This window comes from Lathamus discolor, chromosome Z, assembly GCF_037157495.1.
Source record: "Lathamus discolor isolate bLatDis1 chromosome Z, bLatDis1.hap1, whole genome shotgun sequence".
In the NCBI taxonomy this organism is placed as follows: Eukaryota; Metazoa; Chordata; class Aves; order Psittaciformes; family Psittacidae; genus Lathamus; species Lathamus discolor.
In genome coordinates, this window is record NC_088909.1 from 89,603,292 (window position 1) to 89,624,588 (window position 21,297).

Consider the following 21,297-nt stretch of genomic DNA (forward strand, 5'->3'; position numbering starts at 1 on the left):
TGCCTCTCACCAGCATGAGCTGAAGGCCACACTGGATATGCCCACAATGCCTAAAATTACACTAAACATGTTTAGACACTTGCTGCTGCCTTGAGAATTGATATGCCTGTGAAGTAAGAACATAGAAACATCCCATGATGGATAAAGTAGGTGCTGCCACTTCCTAGTTAATGGAAAGCAGCTATGACTTCTCTTTCTATTCTGTGAACCACAAAAGGGTGAAGACATACTGCAAGTGAAGAGATGAACGTCTTGGGAAGACTGCAAAAGTTCCACCTACAAACAGGGAAGAAATAGAAATGGCCTAACTAGTGATGGCAAACTACAACCCTCTTCTGCAACTGTCATCAACTGGAACATTTTCTTACTCCCTGTTTGGATTTTCAGGCTTTAATTTCCCCAGAAATGCTTCTGGTGTCTAGTACGCAAAAGCAGACCTGTTCCATATTTGTTCAAAGGTACTGAATACTAAGTTCATGTATTGTAGTTTCATTGTACTTTTAACACAGACAGACCTATTTCTTAATACTCCATTTTCTTTTCTTACTTGGGATGAAAACTGAAAAAAAAAAAAATGGATAAATTGTAGCTCCTTGTCCACTAGTTACTGCATCTGAAAAACTTCTTGTCAAACAAAATTTTACGTATATGACAAGACACTTTATATAGCAATGGACGCTTTGGAAAAATGTGTATCAAGCCAGAATACTAAGCTTATAAAATATTTATTTTAAATCTATTTTTGTAAGATTATGATTCAAATCCTGTTCATTTTGTTTCCAAAGGATTATATTTGTTCCCTTTTTTATTGAGCTACTGTCAAATGCCAGGATCTGAACTGTATTTTGTATAATGAAACTTGAAATTCCTACATTCCACTAAATGAAAATTGATACCATTTTCATTCAGTATGGCTTATTCTTATTATCGTTGTGATGTATGTATTTTGAAAGAGACTTTCTCCCTTGCTAATAAAGCTTCCACATCTCATTTAGAACAGCGAAGTACTACATGTCGTGAGACTGATTCTCTGTAGGGTTCTACTTACAGCAAGCAAACAGCCTACCAACCATGCTGCACCACTGAGAAAGTGAGTGCTGCCTGCTCAGCAGCCTGCAGAATGAGCTCTCAGAGAGCAGATTTCTTCACTCACGTCAGAGGTGCCTACCTATCACACCTCCCACGAAAGCTCTTTTGCATGCATGCACTATTAGTAACACAGGTTGCTATCCATTATCTGGTAGTTACAGTTCTTTCTTCCACTCTGCATGAAGAATCCGTAACTGTCACAGAAATTTTAAATTGGGAGGGAAGAGAAAGGTGCTTTGACTCTGTGAAGGCAGAGCCTTTTCATCAGCTGCAGGGCTAATTATGGTCAATCTATTCAGGGATGTTACTTTAATTAGTCAACATGTAAATAAATACTGTAGGCATAGCGCTCTTCAAAGTAGTTTTTTTTCCAAGCTTGCAGATTGATAGGAGCAGCACACGGTAACTTGTTTTCAAGGATCTGAGGTACCTCTAGGAGAAACTGAGGACAGTGGCTGAAGACCCAAAATCTTGACAGTGAGCTCCAAAGCACATAGGGAAATCATCAATTTCTTTACTTGTAAAGAGTATTTTTCCTTCATGGTAGAAATAAGGAATACTATTTCACTTCTTTCTTCATTGAAAGATAGATAATCCACGGTAATCCTTCTTTTTCTGAGGAAAGCTAAAGAATGTAGATCTTCCAAAATGGGGCAAATGTTGCCTACAGCTGTCAGTAAAGACAATACCTTTTCTCCCTCTTCTTTTTCCCTTTGAATTGGAAAAAAGGACTACTAACGACTCACTGTTACCGAGTAACATTACCGAAATGTTTACCAAGTATGGAATGATTAAACAATGAAACTATTTTTAGAATACAAGACACAGGGTGGTGAAAAATAAAGACAGCACAGGCTCATTGTGCTTTGAAATATGAAACCTCAATTACAGTTCAATAGCAATATAAAACACATCAGGCCTTAATTTCACAGAGGAGAGCATGATGCAAAGCAGCACAATGCCTTTTTAAAGGTGCCAGAATTAGCCTGCTTGCTTCAAGAAATACATTAGAAAGCCATATGAGTAGATTCAGAAGAGACAGGGACATTGTATTTAGATGAACTTTCAAAGCAGAACTGTTAGTACTGTCCATACTAAAATCTTAACATGGGAGGAAGGCAGCACTTAAGCAGTTTCCCCACCTTGAATTGCATATAATCCAGATCAGAAATGACGAAACAACTGCACCAAGTTAAACTGGTTTTATAACTACCCAGCTTCCCAAGTTATTAGGACAAAACCTCATTCAGTATGCAGCAAAAATTATCAAAAGACTGGCCTAGAATTATTTTAACTTCTATCAATTTGTTGAAATTTAAACCACTCCAGAAACATGAAATTAACACATATTTACATTTTTTATATTTCAGAAAGAATCTTTTATGCTGTCTTTAAATAAAATTCACTTTGACTATAATGAAAACAAAATGTGGCAAACATTTAGGTCAGCTTGTATATGAGTAATCTCAAACCTTTTCTTTCAAAGCTTGCATAATTTGCCAGATAAAGAAAAAAACCTGACCACATCTGTTCTGAAAATAGTAATGTTCATTATTTCCTTATTCTATAATTTCCAATACACTCAACTATCTATTAAACATTTTTATTATTCTGAGCTTTTATGTAAGAACTCAGAATTTGGATCTCAATTACCAAGATAGCTACTGTAAGTAAAGCTTTATCAACAGCTTAATAAAACACATATCACAATTTTTAACTTGAATCAAATGGTCCCCTGTCTGCTAAGCACCTTACTTGGCCTATCAGAAATGGAAGAAAAATTCTGCATGTGAAAACATACAACTTTTACAGATTAAGAGAAGAATCTCTGTTTTTCTACATTAACCAGAATGAAGCAGTGAACACCAAAACAAGGGAAAGCTTAATTTCATATCTTTAGTATTTACAGTAGCTTTGAGAAAGATTAATTAATTCTTTATTCTCATTAGCCCAGGAAAGAGGTGGAGTGGGACAAATGGAGATTACTTTGCACATACTGAGAGCAATGTAAATGATTATTACACACCCCACACCCTCACCCCTCTTAGGAGCTGCACAGTGCTAAAGAGTAGTTCCTATAAACACTAATGTAGCTGCTAAGGCAACATTTCCAGGGGAGTCCTATGACTGACTATAAACTTGATGACCATAAAGTGCTATTTTGCTTCATGAGGGCAAACTCGACTGGCCTCTAATGTATTCTCTAATTATTTTAATAGACATATGAACCACACATGTACATGAAAGGAGGTTTTTCCACTGCTTGCTATATAAGATATAGGCACATAAAAGGCTACTAACCACAAAAGAAAGGCATTTTCTCCACAACTGCATAATCAATCTAGTTTAATGCCAATTGCTGGCAAGCTGGATAATTAGAGGATGATTCCACTCCAAACGATGGCTTCCAACTGCTCTAGCCTTGCTTGAACTAGCAGCTCTGACAGCATGGCTTTCCTTTCATGCTTGATCACTACAGGTGGTGAGACTCATATGTGGCAAACAATGCCAGCAGTAGCTTGCCAGTGGAAAGCACACATTCAGAGGGAACCTCTTGTGCTCTTCTGTAGAGAGCAGATCTACCATAGAGTATGAAAGTAGAGCCTAAAACAGAGCTGTCTTCTATCAGATTTCTTCAAGAGCTAGGTTTGTTCAATCTCAACCTTTGCCCATTCCAAAAATTCCTGTCTTAACAAAAGACACTGCAGCATTTTCAGCAGTGGAAAGAGCTAACTTCTTCCCACTGAATTTTAAGTCTATTATTTCTGAAGACAACCATATAAAATTGAAAATTTAGAAATATAGTACACAAAACTGCAGAACCTACTGCTGATTGTGCAGCTGTTATTAAATGAAAATAAATTTAACAGTAATCATGAGGAATTATGTAGGTAAGTTAAAAAGTAAAAAAAATGGGTTGAAGATGAGGTCTTCATAATGGATTAGTAACTTAAAAACAAATTAATCATGAATTAGAGTAAATGCTTTCCCTCCTTAAATACATTTACTCAATACATTTAACATCTGATCTACCAGCAGAAGATTATTTTTTAAGTTTCTACTCAAGCAATACAGAATCGTTGCAGCTTTTGCCCAAGTGGCTAAATTAAGTGTTCCATAAAAGTATTTGAACTATCACACAATAAAATATAGTATTACAATATAGTAGATTTGTATTTCATTACATTCAAGAAACATTTAAGAAGAAAGACAGACGCACTTGCACATCCAAACCCACACAGCGCAGTCAAGGTCTATACATGTACTGGTAGCAGATAATGACCCAGCCACGAAAAGTTATTCCTGCTAGCAGGAAGCATGCTGGAAAAAGAATCCTGAGGGCAGTTCTAATTGACCTTGAGAATGCCCTGGTCTCCTGGCTGGATCATGGAACAGCAAGATACTTCTACACAACTTAAATTGACACAGTGGATGACAGACTATCAAAATACTGTTCTCCATTTTTCCTTGAGCAAAATGATCTAACTAAATTGCATTGCTTACAAACCAAAATGGTTGCAGACCCTAAGGCGCAAGCCTGGAGAAGGCAAATAATATCTACAAAAGTAAGTCCCAGTCACCTAGCTGAAAATTTTGCAGCATTGGACTATCTCGAATACATTTTTTATTACTTCTTTCTGAACAAAGTTTGAACTACTGGAGTAACAACAACAACAAAATAATCACAGAAATTCAGGTTGAAAATAAAGATATAACGCAGCAGATATAAACTGACAATAATGCAAACAGAACACCAATATTTGAAAAAGGAATTAGGAGTTAAAACAAACACAAACTATACAGGAAAACAGTATCCATCTTTTAAAGATGAAGTCTAAAATTAGGTCTTGACTAAGGAAACATACTTTGACCTGACACTTCCAAATATACACCACAAATATGTAAATATCTTCAGCAGTTAATCTAGAATTATGTATTTACAGTATAGTATATTTCTTCAGTTTATACCTCTTACCTAGCCAAAACTAGCCCTCAAACTATTACTATATAGATTACAAAATATTTTGGATTGACAATAATTAACCAGCTCTACTACCTTAGACATAATAAACTTGGTCAATTTTTCAATCAAACAGAAACTTAGCTTCCCTACTAACTCCAGTTTCAGGCATTATGAAATGATACAGATATATACTAACAAAAAATTTACTTTAAGATGTTCATTATACAGACCAAATACACAACTTTGTATTTTAAAATACGTCACACATAAGAATAAGATTTGTATAATTTTAAGTTTTTCTTTTCCTCGAGACTCTGAACATGCTAATGTAAATATACTATCTTTTTTCCCACTGTGATGATTAAGGTAGAGTAGAAACTGCATTACAATAAATAAACTTTTTTCCTCATTTCCCCAGATTCCTGGCTTCATAATCTTGTTAAAAACTGATGTTTCACTTGCTTCAAGCTCCCAGTTACCTATGGAATTTCTATAGAAACTTATACCGTTAAGTACTACAAAATAAAAATAACTATACGTGCATTTTATACTGCACATATACTTGAGTTACAGGTGAAAGATTGCTACAACAGGGACAGACGATAATCTACCTATGTGAGTCAGATTTAAATGACATCTAATAAAAAAGAAAATTCTAAACATTCAGGAATGCAGAACAACCCAAATGATACCATTTTCTACAACTCTATCAACCCGTTGATTTTAATCAGTGAAACTATTTATACTTTATAAATTGAGTTCTTGACTTCCTGACATTTCAGATCACAAGAAAGTTAACATCAGATCAAATGAGATAAATTACAATGATGAGTGTTCAAACAATATGACCTGTGCCTGACTTTCAGATGGTGTTCGCTTGAGCAGCCTAATTTGGTCTAGTTCTGAATTCCCCACTGAATTCCGAGTTAGAGACTGCACTGGATCAGTTATGTTGTATCTGCCAGGCTGATAAACCCCATAATATTCTATTCTCTTTTCTCCAGAGTTTTCTAGCACCTTTAGTTTCTGCCTAAACTGAATAATTTTACAGGTTAAAAACAGTATCACAGCACAAGCTAGAATGAAAAAGGCTAGTAAAATGTCAAAAGCCTGATTCAGCTTTTCAACCTGTTGTGTACAAAATAGGGATGTTTTTAATGATACAGGAGCAGCATCTGCTGGAAATGAGCCACCATCTTCTACTGTTCTGTTAACAGGCATCATCTGTGCTGGTATTTGCACTGGCAATGTCGATAATACTGTGGTTGCCTGTGATGGAATTTCAGCAGCATTTTCTTCATAGGGCAACAGGTTAGCAGAGGCAGCTGTCTTTCCTTCCCAGAAAGCAACATATTTAGTTTCCGCATTGACAAACTGTTCAAATGTGTTGTGCCTGTTTCCCTTATGCCATGCCACCAGCAAAGTGGTAGCACTGTGGTGGGCACCTGCAGATCCTAGAGTCCAAGCTGCTTCTGGGCTGGCAGTAGGGCTACTACAATTTGCAAACCAAGTCCACTTAACGTAATGCAAAGGTCTACCACGCATACTCTGGGGATTCTGGCAATGAATTTTTACAGAAATAGGAGAAGATGCTAGCCAGTTAAGTAATCCAAGCATTTTGCAGCTGCAGTTCCAAGGATTGTAGTTTATTTGTAGATGAGTTAAAGATACCAGGGGCTTGAGCACTTGAGGTTGTAACTCTGTAATATTATTAAATGCTAAACTGAGTATTTTAAGTGACTGTCCCATTTTTTCAAAGGTACCGTCAGCAATACTGGTTATTCTATTTCTGTCTAGCTGCAGATACATTAAGTTGTCCAATAAAGTAAAAGTGCTAGAATTTATATTTTCTAAATCATTGTAACTTAAGATTAACTGGCTAAGGTTGTTTAATCCAAAAAAAACATTTACAGCAATACGTTTTAGCTTGATGTTCTTTAAAGACAGATATCTAAGCTTGTTAAGTCCTTTAAATGCAAAAGCATGTATTGATCCAATGGGATTGTGGGACAAAGAAAGTCTTTCAAGATTTTTGAGCCTTCCAATTGCATTTGATGGCACAAGTGTTAAATTGTTACCTTCAAGAAACAAATATGAAAGGTTTTCAAGATGATGAAATGCTGAAGCGGATATCCGTGAAATCTTATTATTGGCTAGGTTAAGTGTTTGGAGACTTCTCATTCCCAAGAAAGTCCCACTTCCAAGGACACTGAGGCGATTTCTTTGAAGTGTTAAATATCTAACAGAAAGGAGATCACTAAATAATCCTCTGGGCACAAAAGCTATTTGATTATTCTGAAGGTATAAACAGTGAAGACTGGAAAGACCTTCAAAGACTCCTGGATCGAGGCGTTTAATATTATTGTTATTTAGATGCAAGTAGCACAGTTTGGGGAGTTCCACAAAAGCTTTTGGGTGTACATACAAAATACTGGAGTTATCCATGTATAGTGCAGCAAGCTTCTGAAGGCCTCTCAGTTCATTTGGAGTGACATGCGATATATTATTCCCACTGAGGTACATGAGAACTGTCGTTTTTGGAAAGTTCTGCGGGATGCTCAAAAGCCCTGAATTACGACAGCTAACTTGTCTCCCTGTGCAGAGCTGGCAAGCAGCTGGACAGCCAAGAGCCTCCTTCTGGAGCAGCAACAAAAGAAAACAATTAAGGATATACAGGAATGCTCCCAGGCAGGGTGGAGAACTTTGCAGACCACACATATCCCTGTCTTTGGCCTTCTTACTCATCTCTGACTTGGCTAGTAGAGATAAAAAGAAGTTTATAAAATATTATTAATTGAAAACTTTAAAGATTTTACATATACAGTCGTTAAAATATAAGCATGGCTTTCAAGATTGGTATTTTATATATTCTCCATTGATGCCAAATATGCAATTTAAAATTAAATTTTACCAAGTGTAAGTCTGAACTACAATGAAAAAAATTTCAACATAAATGAACATTGAAAGAAACGTACTGCCAGCCTAGCCAGAAAATATTTCATGGTTGCAGCATAAAAACAACTAAGCTGCCACAAAACCAGCTTCTAGTAAATTCAAAATACTGTTTATTAACTACTTTTTACATTTAAGACTGGCTAGGAAATGTTTCAGTAGCATTCAAGTAGAAATGCCAACTGGAAAAAAGCTTCCTTTCACTGGCAGCTCTTTCATAACTTGAATTTTACTTTCGTAAGATGAGCTACATTCAAAATAAATAAATAAAGATTCCTTACCACACATCTGAAGTTCATTATTTCTGTTATTTTGATGTTTTGCAGTTCATTGGACTAAGGTACAAGCTTACCGACTATACTCATCTGTGAAACCTTTGTAAGCGCAGTACTGCTGCGTACTAGAGCTCTCTCACATTTTGACCAGGATCTGCAACTGTTCGTTCAGGAAACTAAGAAAGAAGTGGTTAAAGTCAGGTTGCCATGGATACAGGAAACCCTGGGACAGGAAGCCATTTTATCTGTGCTTCAGAAGTATTGTTGGAAAGGAAATCTCAATGATTTGTTTCTAGAAAACCAAGAACTATCTTAGTTTGTAACTGTTGCTGGTTTGTGGTTTGTTTTTTTTTTTTTTTCTTTTTTTTACTACTGTTTTTAACTAGGAGGGCTCAAAAGAGTTTTAGATGAAGTCAGGTGTAACTTTTAGAATATACCATGCCTATTTTTAACAGCACTACTGCATTATCTGCAAATTCTTTACCTTTCAGCCAGAAGATGAAACGTTTTACTAAAGGAATAGCAATGCTTACACTGTTCTCTCTCTGCCTGCAGAGTCAAACTGTTCCAGAATGCAAACACTCACTCCAGCGAGTGAGTGAGAACATGGAGACGGAGAACACAAAGGTCTGGAAGGCAGAGCCCCAGTGCTTCCTGCACTCTGGCAAGGTACATCCTGCCAGCCACACCAGGGAAGACCAGGAAGTATTTAAGAGATGAGAACTGCCTGATGTGGTACTAAACTGCTCAGTATGTGTTGTATTTCAGACCCGATCCTGGCACTTTTAAAAACCAATTTATCCACAGAGGACTGTGGGTATTCTGACCGCCACACCTTCAGACCACAGCTTTTGTTTTCTGCAGTGTCCCTGTGCAGATAAATACTCAGTGCAAACAACTGTGCTGTAAATACCCCCCTCACTTAAGTACCGGAAATGGTATCTTTTACCTTATCCACCATGGGGATGAAATACCTGTAAAGTCCAGTCACATCAAAGGGGAAAAGAGGAAATAACAAAATGAGGTGCTAATTAGAGATTAAGCCTTCAAACAGCAATGTAACTATAAACCCACAACATACACTGTAACAAGACCTACTGCTTGACGAAACAAAGATGGCAAAGCCCATCAGCAGCCACAGCCAAGAAAGAGACAAAACAACAGAAGAGTCAAGCCACTTTGGCCACAGTGATCTCACACAGGAAGCACAAGTTCACGTAAGAGACAAGACACCACCCAAATATCTTTGGCTGTAATAATCCAAGCTGAAATGCATGAAGCACATGAACAAAGGAAGCAGAATAAACAAGGACATGCCTTTGAAGATACTTTCTTCCACATTCTGCCAGAAGAAACATTTCTGAAGTTTTCAAAAATGTTTCTGACCATATGTGCTGGTTTTGGCTGACATAGCTAATTTTCTTCAATAGTAGCTGGTATGGGGGTGCGGTTTGGATTTGCGCTGGAAACTGTGGATAATTCAGGGATGTTTTCATTCAGTTCAGGGACGTTCTGCTTCCCACCACACCACACCAGCAAGTGGGCTGGGGGTACACACGAAATCAGGAGGGACACAGCCAGGACAGCCGACACCAACTGACCTCATGAGCTCAGGAATATTCCACACGATATGGCATCGCACTCGGGATATAAAGCTGTGGGGAAAAGAAGGAAGGTGGGATGTTCGGATGTTTGTCTTTGCAAGTAACCATCACACATGATGGAGCCCTGCTTTCCTGGGGATGGCTGAGCACCTGCCTGCCCATGGGAAGCAGTGAATGAATTCCTTGTTTTGTTTTGCTTGTGTACATAGCTTTTGCCTTAACTACTAAGCTATCTTTATCTTGACCCAGGAGTTTTCTCACTTTTACCCTTCTGATTTTCTCCCCCATCCCACCAGGGAGGAGTGAGCAAGTCTCTCTGAGGAGCTTAGTTGCTGGCTGGGGTTTAAACATGACACCATATATAACTAGCTTTTTATGTTTGAAATCCATAAAACAGTCACTATCAAGAGAAATGCTTCTTCGATTTTCCAACTTGAGCTCACAAAAATTATCTAGAGTTGTGAGGGAAGGGAGTATTTTTTTCAAAAATAAAAGCCTAATGCCCTTCAATTCGATTAGATTCAATACCTCTTACAGCATCTAGTGTAAACTAAGTAAATCATCAAGACCAATATAATTCGTCTATGGGCCACTTTAGACATAACCTTTATCTGCTACAACCCAGAATTTGAACTGCATTTGGTTTGTTTTTTTTTTTAAAGGCATTGAACCAATAGGAAAACTGATTTTTGTTTAGATTAATTTTTCACATTTTCTTTTTTTCATGGTATTTAAATCATCATTGGTCCTTTCCAACCCTAACTGTTCTATGATTCTATTCTATGTCATTTACTTAAAGGGAAAATACAGTTCTCAGGATGATGAGAGAACTATCATGAATACAGGGCAGATAATAATTTAAAAATTATTATCCAGATTAAAATAGAGTGAGGTGAGGGGAAAATCAGAGATTGACAAAAAATGAAAAATTACTTCAAACAGGATATTATCTCCTACCTAAGCTTCACTTATAGCCTATATATGCTGGTACTTATGCGGGTAAGAAATAACTTAGAATTATTTCTTCCAAGATGTGCTGTATGAAACAATCCTATAGGGCTAAAATAATCACATCCCAATATAAAGAAAGTTTTTAGAAGAGTTATGTTATTAAGGCTCCCTTTTTGCAAAATGCCAGAATTAACATATTCAGCAAGACTGAAGGAATTGCTGAAGCTTTCTGGGATATTAGGTAGAATGAAAATTTAGACCAAGCAGCAGAACAGTTGCCATATTATTGAAAGCTGGTGTCCAGTAAGTGGCCGAATGTCTCTGTGGTCTTGTACTAAAGGTACCTTATGAGAATTTTGCTCAGACCCTAGCTGCCACTGCTGTTCTGAGCGCAGTGCTGACCTTTCTGATTCTCAGATCAGTGCAAAATGAAAGTCTTAATCCAGATAATGGCTCCAGATGAATGGGTAATGGCTCCTTTCAATTTGCACTAAGGGATCTGGAAAAAGTCCTGTCTCACATTTTGTAAATATGGCATCTGGAGGCCTGCAGATCCAACCAGACTGCAGTTTCCAGGCATTGCTTCACTAATAGAATACATTGTTAAAGCATCTAAGAGGTTTATCTGTTAAGGAGAGAAAAAATACCCACAAAACTTACACCATTTAGGGGAAAACTACAAAAAGACTAGGATACACATACAATTTGGATCAACTTTTCTCAAACTGGCTTGAACTTAAATAACAGAAATGATTACTAGTTGAAAAACAAACAGAAAACCTCAAACTTTTCCTTCAAATGAGATTAAGCAGCTCTAATAGAGGTATATTCTATTTATTGCAAATTTTGTTCTCCAGTGATAGCAATACGAGGCTTACATCTGAATACAGCTTCACATTGAAACAGGGAAAATTATTTTTGAATCCTGAAATGATATTTACCTTAATATGCTAACATTAATAAATACTAATGTCATTGCTTTTTAACATACTAAAACCTAGTTGAACAATGACTCCTTGTCAATACAAGCATGAAGCCTGAGCAACAGCAATTTGTCAAACTGTGCATAAAATGACGGGTCAAAGTAATTGAATGTACATACAAGCGCTGCATCCAGCACAGCCTTTCCAAACCACCTCTTATTTTCTCACTGATCCATGTTAGATTAAAGTCAATGTAATTCAGGTTATGAATATTAGTTAGCATAAAGTAGCCATCCAACTCCAATTTATGTATAGCAGCAGAAAAACAAGCAATATATTTGAAAACAGGTTCTAAAATTACCCATTTTTAAAGTGTATTAAAGTCAATTTTGAAGAGCACTTCATAGAGTCATAGAATGCACACATGCACATTTATTCATATGATCACTATAAAATTAAGATAGCTCACAAAAGAGAAAAAAAAAATTTAGCTGTGTAATTATTCTTTTGAGTTTGTAAGACTGAAAATACCTGTTACCCTCCCACTGTGTTTAGCAAGCACCTCCTCTTGCAGGTCTTTTCTTCCTTCTGCTTTTATTTTCCACAGGTGACCTATGATACAACTTTCTTGTTTTGTTTTCAAAACTACCATGTTCTGCCCACATCATTTTCCAGATATTACTGCAAGTCAAAGTAAGTCAGCTACTAACGTCCTGCTCGGGTAATATACACATCAACGTTTAATCTCAATGTACCTATATCCAGTAACACCTACTGTGGACACCTTATTATCAGACTTCAAATTCCTTTTTTGTTTTCCTAATTTGTATCCAGATTATCTCAAAATTTCTGATTATCTCAAACACTGCAGATTTCTTCTAGCATTTTACATTCCTGCCTACTTAAAAATCTTGATTTGCTACTTCAGTTACTGAGAATTCCTCTGTTCACAGACTGCTAACTCAACCTCACAACAGCAACAGTGACAGTTACAAACAGGAGACACAAACACAGAAATTGTAATGCCAAATTAATAACCCAGAAAACACATTCCTGTTTCATAAACCCACAGTACTAAACATTTGTAAACATACAACACAAAATATATTTCAAAATTATGAAGTTGTCTCTAACTTATTTTTCTTCTTAACCTTGGTGTTTATTATTTTTAAGTTATCAAGCAGGATTTGTAACATGCTGAGAAACAGTAAGAAGTGAAAACTAGAGACTGATTCTTCCCATTGAGGATAAGTTTCCCTTCTATAAATCTTATTTGGCTTTAGACTTTACTAAAAATAATATGGCATAAAGCTTTTATGAAACTAAGAGCTCAATTTAAGAAATTTTTAAATTCTCACATAGTAATAAATAATTATTGCACCAATGAACTGCTTTTGTCATTCAAACTCACAAGAAAAATGAAGTCTTTTATGGAGTGAGCAGTAACAGAATAATAACTTAAGAAAGGTTGGCCATCAATGATATCTACATATGTGATACGCTGAGAATAACTGTATTTCTAGCTTTAGTGTTTATTATTCACTGCAATATTTAGTAAACGCTGTTCAAAACAGAAAACCAGTAAGATATTTACTCTATGAATGCAATTCAAACCAAAAGGTTTAAAGAACTCAAAGCCAAGTATTTTTCACAACTTTCAACCAGAATAACTACTTGGCCTTCTAGGAATTGATTCAGAACTAAATCCAGTTGTACAGTTTTCAGCAGCACCCCACCTGCTAGTTTAGGAGACAGGATGAGCACACACCTGGTGTTAGCAACTGATAACCTTCTAAAAAATTTACAAAAAGAGAAGACAAACAATTAGGGCATTTCCTAAAAATAACTACAGAGAATACCCAGAACACAAAATAGAACACAAAATATTTCTTCCTTAAAAATACATTTTTTACACTAGTCATTTCATTAATGCCAAACCCTGATGTTTTGTCTAAACCCTTGATTTCTCATTAAATCGCCTGAACAGGAAACGTTATTTTTTGCAAAAGTTCTTGCAGTGACATGCAGTCTCGTGTTAACCAGTTTGGAATCTTATCACAATCAGACATAGACATAGCCAGCGGGATTGAGTGCACCCTCAGCAAATTTGCTGATGACACCAAGCTGTGCAGTTTGGTTGATACGCTGGAGGGAAGGAATGCCATCCAGAGGGACACTGACAGGCTCTAGAGGTGAGCCTTTGGGAACCCCATGAAGTTCAACAAAGCAAAGTGCAAGGTCCTACATCTGGGTTGGGGCAATCCCAGGCACAAATATAGGCTGAGAATGGATTGAGAGCAGCCCTGAGGAGAAGGACTTGGGGGTGTTGACTGACAAGAAGCTCAACATGACCCAGCAATATGTGCCTGCAGTGAAGAAACCAAGCATGTCCTGGGCTGCATCAAAAGGAGCATGACCAACAAGTCGAGAATGATGATTCTCCCCCTCTACTCTGCTCTTACGAGACCCCACCTGCAGTACTGTGTTCAGCTCTGGTGCTCCCAACACAGGAGGGACATGGACCTGCTGGAGCAAGTAGAGAGGAGGCCACAAAGATTCTCTGAGGACTGGAGCTCCTCTGCTATGAAGACAGGCTGAGAGAGGTGGGGTTGTTCAGCCTGGAGAAGAGGAGTCTCAGGGGAGACCTTAGAGCAGCTTCCAGTACCTTAAAAGAAAACTGGGAAGGGACCTTTTACAATGGCATGTAGGGACAGGACCGGGGGAATGGCTTCAAAGTGACAGAGGGGATATTAAGATGAGATATGTGGAAGAAAGTCTTCACTGTGAGGGTAGTGAGACACTGGGACAGACTGTCCAAGGAAGTTCGCGATGCTTCATCCTGGCAGTGTTTGAAGCCAGGTTGGATGGACCTTTGAGCAACCTGGTCTAGTAGGAGGTGTCCCTGGGGTTGGACCTAGATGGTCTTTAATGTCGCTTCCAACCTGAACCATTCTACGATAACATTCTGGCACTGTTAAGAAAAGTCACCAAAAATTTCAGCTTTTTCAGGCAGCTACTTTCAGGCAGTCTTAAATTTGACAGAGTATAGGGCAGAGAGATAAGAAGGTGTACCAAAACACCTCAGAATAATCTCAGGTGGAAAAACAGCTACAAATCTGTGTTAGTTTGGGGTTTTTGCTCTGGTTTTTCTTGGGTTTTCTTCTGTTGGTTGGTTGGGTTTGTGGTTGTTTTTTTTTTCCATTTGGTTTGGTTTCTGGTTTTGGGGGTTTAAGTTTGTTACCATCTTGTTATTTTTATACATTTTTAATAATATGCTACACTTTAGTCACTGCTTATTCAATAACTAATTTGCAAACCTGTAAAATGCGTATTATGAAGGAAAAAGATAAAGAGGTTTGAAGAAAACTATTTAGTCCATTATCACCTTTTGCTGGTTTTTATATCCTTAAAATGTTCAATTTGAGGGTAGACTGTATTTAGAAGAGTTTTATGAAAGACTTCTGAAATTCTTTATACAGCCTACAAAAAAACCCTAAGGTATCAGCAGCAATTAATTGCTTATGACTGCAGTCAGTTTTCTGCAGCAGTTCAGCTGCATTTAGTGACATAATCCCTTGCCATCACTTGGTACATTTTCCCTTGTAAACAAGCTTTATGGGTCTTAGGGGGAATGATAATTTGTTTCTGACCAGACCATACTAACAATCAGGTGATTGTGAACAAGGAAAGCTTAGAGCGCATCCTCTCATCAGTGCTACGATGTGACATACAATAAGGAAAGCTGTGGTCCTATATGTAACACTAAATGATGCAGACTGATACTCACACACAGACCAAAGGTAGATTTTTCACTGTTGTCATTAAAACTGCACTGTTATCTGGCAGAAAAACTAAACAAATCCAAGGCCAAACATGGATGACAACTGCAAGATTATAATTTAAAGAGCAACTTTTAATACTAGTAGTCTATTAGATGTGTGGGTGAGCACATCTTCGACTAGAAGAATAAAAATAAAAAAAAAAGATAAAAAGTGGCTTTAGAGTATCATCTCTGTAAAAAAAAGGACACTGTAGAAGTTAATTACATAACAAATTCTGACTGTATAAATGAGAATATAACTACCCTGAAGGACAACCTGGTATTTTATTAGGCACTTTCTTGCCATTTCCTAACATTACATATAGACAGCTTCATGAGAGGAAAATCAAATTTCTAACAAACAACTGACAGAGGGAAAACTTCTGTAATAACCTAATGATGATTTATAATTGCATACTGTAAGTACTTAAACTCACAGAATGCCAATTGTCTAATTGGCAGGACTCATTGGCTGACGTACCAGGTTTGATACATAATGAGAAAAAGCAGACATTCATTTATAGCATGATTAGAAATGAGCAGAATAACCTGGAGAATCTCTTAGGCTCTTAACCTTTCCCTCACAATAGATTTTCCAGACAAACACATTTGACTTAGAGGGGAAAATATAACACTGGCATCTGGAAATACCACTTGTGTAACCAAAAATTAAAACAAAAAAGACAGGATCAGTTAAAACGCTTTGTATTTCAAGGTCAGTAGTCTCCTCTACTTTAGAGCAAGCAGTACTACTCTGCACTGGGAACTCCACCAAGAATAAACCTATTTGCAAGCACCAAAATTAGCAGACTCTTTTGGAAAGCACTGACTTAGAGTAAAGGCAAAGGTGGCAACCTGCTATTCAAGAATGACAGGCATTGCATTAATAACACTTACTAACAAAAGGGGAGTGATTAGCTTTCAACTTGGTTTCAAATGCTACCTCTCCTTACAGACAGGTAACACACAAAGCTAAGCAAAATGCTGCTGTAGGTTCACAAAGACGCCATTAAGATCGTAGACAAAGTGGAATATGACTGAAGAAGACTAGGAAATTATGACATTTGTGAATGTACTCATACAGGTTGCTGTCACCTCTCATGTCTCACATCCCAGCCATATATGGTTCTCTTCCACTAAACTTCAAGCCTTTTCATGTTTTCCAAAAAAAAAAAAACCTGAGTGTTCTAGTTATTTTGTGTCTATGCGTATTCTGAGATGGAGACAAATCTGCCCCTGTAAGCATATCCTGTCTCTGTAAAGCATATCCTTAGTACCTACATCTTGTTACTGGATCATACTATTCTACACATTAGTTTAAAGATGAAGGTCTTTATGAAGTACCAAGAGCATTTAACAGATGAATGAAAATGCACATGGATATAAGTGACAAACAGGCAAGAAGAGTACAAAATGCGGAAAGTAAGGATGCTCACAAAAGTCAGACATAAAAAATGCTAACATTGAGCAGCCAGACTGAGATAGAAAATGCAGATAATTAGGTAGTAGTTAGCTTATGTAAAATCCCAAAGTAATACCAGGATATTGCTGCAAAGTGAAAAAGTGCAGCAACACACTAATCAGGAAAGAAGCAGTTATTGTTCTTTTTTTATTATGAACTTCTAAACACTAATACAATGTGCAGCTGCATGTAGGAAGATAAACAGGATGCTGGATCTAAGGACATACATGATAAAGTGTAGTGGTACTAAAGACATTGCACATCTCTCTAGATGATACTGCCTAGACAAGAAAGCTATAGTTTGGCTAATAAACCGTCGCTTTGTAACATGCTTAGTCCAACTAATTGGTCCTAGAATCACTGTGAACTACAGATGCTCTGCAGCAATTCCAATCTTATCTGCTCTAAAATCCTTCACTCCTGACACTATCAAAGAAGCTATTTTTAAAATAGGAAATTACTGTGCCACACCAGTTTTAAAGGAATAATGATGAAAACTCTACCTTCCTCTAAAATGCAGAAAGTCCCAAGTCCACAAACACAACCACTAACTAAAAAAGCACCTAAAAGTACTGAAGTAATACTATAGAGTTTAGAAAACAAATAAAAAAGGGTCACTCCTTAATATTTTCCAAGATTTTGTCCATTAAGCAAATCTAAGACAAGAATAAGAATACCTGTTATCTTCATTTTTCCCCCATTACTTTTGTCTATGCCCTCTCTTTCCTCTCTGAAATAACCTGATGCTCTTGGGACAGCTCCAGCTAAAAGCTAGAGGAAGCAACTGGCAAAAAAAGCAAAATCCTCGGGAGTGCTAGACACAGCACAGATGCCTGTTTTCCCTATAGCAGAACTTTTAAAATCTGAGCTTGCTACTGGTACCACGCTCAGCATGGCCTTCCCAAATGAGTTCATCTCACAGCTATGCTTCGGAAAAAAAATTCTGTTCTGTCTCTGCAGCTAAGAAATCTTGAACTAGCTTTGGATATCCAAAATAATACCTAATCAGGAACTTGGTTAGCGAGGTACTCCAACAGGAAAAATTACTTAAGCTTTTCTTGAAAATGTTGATACAAATCAAATATTGTATTATTTTTAAAATCATTTTTTGCTTAAACTTTGCAAATGGACTCGCACAAGAAGCATACTTTTGAAAAATATAGTTTTTAACCCAAGTTTCAGATGTGATGTGCAGCAAGCCTATGTAATATAATCCCCATGAAATGGCAAAACCAGAGTCACTCACATTCTTCAGTAGTCCTTGACAGAACCAATTTCACACATTCTGTCTGAAGGTATGTTTGGCTCTGGCAGTCTATCAGTTGTACAGTAAAATTTTCATAGCTTTGACATAAATATGTCCACTAAAAAGAGGCTTTTTATTTGAGAAGTAGCTTTCTTAAATAATTTGAGTATCTGAAAAATAAAGCTGTCATGTGCAGCAGGTTTTATTACATTACAGACTGCCAGAAATAATTGGCTCTTTCAGCAGGAAATTTGGAGCAGCTGAAAGTAGTTCAAAGTAAGAGTTACCTAAAGACAGGGGCTTTTTCTTTTTTTCCTTCCCCTCCTTAAAAGAAACTTCACAGGAAGACAGATATGTAGTTCAGTGTCTTAAGTTTCAGATATATACTAGATAGTATACATGGGCTTAGATATAGTACTGTTACATTTACTAGAGGGTGGGAAAAGAAAGCAAAAGCTTTCTCATAAAGCAGCTGCTTGGTTCACCTTAGTCTAGATATTTTTCCTGATGATCTGGGACAAAAATGAAAAGCTTCTGTACACATTAAAAGCAATGAAGCCTCGAAGTTTTACATGTAAGAGTTCACTGATTTTTTAGGTAGTGACTTATGCATTATACAATTTTACATATATTAACTTAGATTTAGGATTTGCGAGCAACATGTAAAATCCCATTAGACAATACTTCAGACTTTTCAGGAAATCCGGCAGGCTAAATGTGAACTCATGAAGTCTTGCCTTCCTGACTTTCAAACAGACAAAAATAATCTGGAGGTAAATATTGTCTGAACTCTCACCTAACCATGTGTTACAGATGAATTCTAGTAGTGACAGTGTAGAAGTCAGTGTCACACATTTCAGCATTTTCATTAAAAACTTTCATACTGCATGTATATTCAGCATTGACGGCAGCTAGGGAAAAGACAGTAGTGAAAGCTGCTTGCTATCAGTATCTACAGAGTAAAAAGTGTTTCATAGTCTTTCACAGCAATTCTTCCATTCAACGTCATAAACAGGAAAACCGGGATGAAACGTTCAGATCTATCCACAACAGGAAAGAAAACTGAACAAACATTGTGCTCTGAAAAGGACAGCAAAATAGTAACAAGACAACCAAAGCAACTCCTTTATCACAAATGACAGAAGCAGGTAATTCAATATGAGAATGGACAATAAAATATGTAGTATTGTTTCCTCACTTTGTCATAGAAAATGGTATTTTGTATGAAACATAAGAAAGGTTACTATATTGCTATGAAGCCATATAAGAAGTTACTATAATGCAGCATGAAAATTCTGCCCTTTTAACGTTCCTCTGGCAACACCCCCCACCCCCGCCAAAAAAAAAAAAAACAAACAAACAAAAAAACCCCAACAACAACAAAAGACAAAAAGGCAATAAAAATACTGTAATGTTTATATGGCGAATTGCGAAATACCTCAAAAAACATATTAAGGACCTTTGAACCATACTTATTTAAGGCAATGTACATTTACTTACGCATTCAACGATGGCAGAAGTGAAAGCAGTGCCAAAGCAGAAAGTTTCCTTCTTTCTGGCTGAGTGATGTTATCCATCCGATCAACCCACATTTCAATCATGTTGCCAAGAATCTGATCTGACTGCAATGGGAAACAGAACTTTCTTTTCATTTATGACTACTTCAACACATGTAGAAAATAATTTATTGTAATTTTTCTACCAACTGAATAAATTATTCAGTCTTGGATAGACACCATGCAGTCATGCGTACCTGACAGAAGTAGCAAGCAACAAGTATTTTTTAAGTTTTCTATGACACTGCTTCCAGGCCTTGAACCCCCCTCATCGTTAGATGTTGTTCAACATATTTGTCGGTGACATGGACAGTGGGATTGAGCGCACCCTCAGCACGTTTGCCAACGACACCAAGCTGTGCGGTTTGGTTGATATGCTGCAGGGAAGGGATGCCATCCAGAGGGACCTCGACACGCTTGTAAGGTGGGCTGATGCCAACCTCATGAAGTTTAACCATGACAAGTGCAAGGTCCTACACCTGGGTTGGAGCAATACGAGGCACAGCTACAGCTCGGGCAGAGAAGAGATTCAGAGCAGCCCTGCAGAGAAGGACTTGGGGGTGCTGGTTGATGAGAAAATGAACATGAGCTGGCTTCAGTGTGCGCTCGCAGCCCAGAAAGCCAACCGTATCCTGGGCTGCATCAAAGGGAGAGTGACCATCAGGTCAAAGGAAGTGATCCTGCTCCTCTACTCTGCTCTTGTGAGACCTCACTTGCAGTATTGTGTACAGTTCTGGTGTCTTCAACATAAAAAGGACATGGAACTGTTGGAACAAGTCCAGAGGAGGGCCATGAGGATGATCAGGGGACTGGAGCACCTCCCGTATGACAACAGGCTGAGAAAGTTGGGGCTGTTCAGCCTGGAGAAGAGAAGGCTGCGTGGAGACCTCACAGCAGCGTTCCAGTATCTGAAGGGGGCCTATAGGGATGCTGGGGAGGGGCTCTTCATCAGGGACTGCAGTGACAGGACAAGGGGTAATGGGTTAAAACTTAAACAGAAGTTTAGATTGGATATAAGGAAGAAGTTCCTTACTGTAAGGGTGTTAAGGCACTGGAATGGGTTGCCCAGGGAGGTTGTGAATGCTCCATCCCTGGCAGTGTTCAAGGCCAGGTTGGACGAAGCCTTGGGCGAGATGGTTTAGTGTGAGGTGCCCCTGCCCATGGCAGGGGGGTTGGAACTAGATGATCTTAAGGTCCTTTCCAACCCTAACTATTCTATGATTCTGTCTGTAACCTAGATGTTGGAAATCCATTTAATCAATCGACAAAGCACTGATTCAGAATAACATATGACTTAAACAGCTTTCCTGTAATAGCTTAATACACACAAAGCATATGAACTTACTCTGTTTCACCTTCAGTGGTAACAAATAGAAAAAGGCTTGTCTTTACGTCTTTGAAAACTGCATTGTACTTAAAGAAAACAACTAAAATTCACTGAAAGACACAGTAGAA

The 21,297-nt window shown here is 37.6% G+C and overlaps 2 protein-coding genes across 4 annotated transcripts in view; both read right to left on the bottom strand.

The window, feature by feature from the left end:
- Window positions 1–21,297, bottom strand: part of IPO11 (importin 11) — a 100,561-nt gene that overhangs the window by 11,524 nt on the left and 67,740 nt on the right. For 2 of the 3 annotated variants that reach the window (XM_065662527.1, XM_065662526.1), the window contains 2 exons: window positions 19,787–19,908; window positions 9,882–9,935 (listed from right to left, as the gene is read on the bottom strand). In XM_065662527.1, coding sequence (XP_065518599.1) covers window positions 9,882–9,935; window positions 19,787–19,908 — 176 coding nt within the window. The remainder of the gene's footprint in view (window positions 1–9,881; window positions 9,936–19,786; window positions 19,909–21,297) is intronic. The other variant, XM_065662528.1, reaches the window with a different exon arrangement.
- LRRC70 (leucine rich repeat containing 70) lies at window positions 4,993–8,407 on the bottom strand. The gene is made up of 2 exons (XM_065662530.1): window positions 8,287–8,407; window positions 4,993–7,809 (listed from the first exon to the last, which is right to left on the bottom strand). Exons 1-2 carry the CDS (start codon window positions 8,291–8,293, stop codon window positions 5,873–5,875), a joined length of 1,944 nt encoding a protein of 647 aa, XP_065518602.1. The 5' UTR covers window positions 8,294–8,407; the 3' UTR covers window positions 4,993–5,872.